This window comes from the organism of the source record quoted next (genome assembly GCF_019968955.1).
Source record: "MAG: Porospora cf. gigantea A chromosome Unknown PgA_NODE_13130_length_1026_cov_1887.1, whole genome shotgun sequence".
NCBI classification, from domain to species: Eukaryota; Apicomplexa; class Conoidasida; order Eugregarinorida; family Porosporidae; genus Porospora; species Porospora cf. gigantea A.
The window spans coordinates 1-1026 of NW_027151375.1; the positions used below are offsets into that span (position 1 = coordinate 1).

General features: G+C 66.7%; 1 protein-coding gene across 2 annotated transcripts; it reads right to left on the reverse strand.

The window, feature by feature from the left end:
* KVP18_000838 (uncharacterized protein) lies at positions 1-1026 on the reverse strand (the record flags this gene model as incomplete). 2 transcript variants are annotated; one of them, XM_067950299.1, is made up of 1 exon in its annotated part: positions 1-1026. In XM_067950299.1, a coding segment is annotated over one exon (1026 nt), but the record flags the coding sequence as incomplete, so codon positions are not given. The 2 variants fall into 2 exon arrangements, with proteins under 2 accessions (XP_067813104.1, XP_067813105.1); XM_067950300.1 differs by having other exon boundaries at positions 14-1012.

Genomic DNA, 1026 nt, shown 5'->3' on the forward strand with positions numbered 1-1026 from the left:
CGTCAGTGGGAACGGTGAGCACGGCCTCGGAGAGACGTTGCACCGCCGTTTGCACCGCCGAGGTGCAGTCCGGGGACCATTGGATCGGGCGGTGCTTGTTATCGGAGAGCTTCGTCGCCAGAGACGCCGCGAGGCTTTCCGGGGCCGGGGGTAGGAACTGGAGGCGGCGTAGGGCCCCCAGGCGCTCCTCTTCGGTCGTCACCACCTGGACGTCAGAGAAGACGGCCTTGAGCCAATACAGGTAGCGCCTCAGTCCGCGCCGTACGCGTCGGTACCGCCTCCCCTGGTCGGCGAAGTAGTAGTCTTCTTCCGTCTGGTCCCCTACCATTCGCGCGCGGCGCTGGATTCGTTCGCGGGCGACCTCATCTGGGAAGTCGGCCACAATGAAGGAGGTCAGCTCCGGGTGGTAGAGGGACAGGGGCGGGACGCCCAGAAACCAGCGCGCCACGTGGGCCGAGCTGACGTGTCCCCACTGAAAGATGGTGGCCAGGAGGCATCGGTCGGAGATGATCTCCTTCGCCTCCGGTTGGCGCCGGTGCAGGCGGATGAGCCCCAGGATGGTCAGACCCATGATCAGGTTCTCCTTGGGCTGAAAGGGGAGGGCCAGGATCTCGCTGGCGTCCCAACCGTAGTGGCTGCAAGTGTCCAACCATTCCTCGGCGAGGGCGGGGGGTTCGCTCGCCTCGGTCGACTCCAAACGACGGACGAGGGTGGTCTTTCCCGAGGCCAGGGTGTCCTCTAATACGACGATGCGGCGCTCCCGCAGCCAATCGGGGAGCCCGGGTCCGGCTTCGCGGATTTCGTAGAGGAAGACGGCCAACCCGGGGTTACTCGGGATCGGGGCGGAGGACAGGCCCTTAGGGTGCTTCTCGATGAAGAGGGCTAGGTCGTCCGCGAAAGAGGCCAAGCGGCCCCCGTGGTAGCCGCTCAGGCTCTCGACCTGCCCCGCGCTCTTTGGGGTCCGCTTGGGTGACGCGGCCGGGGCGCGAAGGAGCGCATGGAGGGGGGCCATCACGGCGGCGTAGT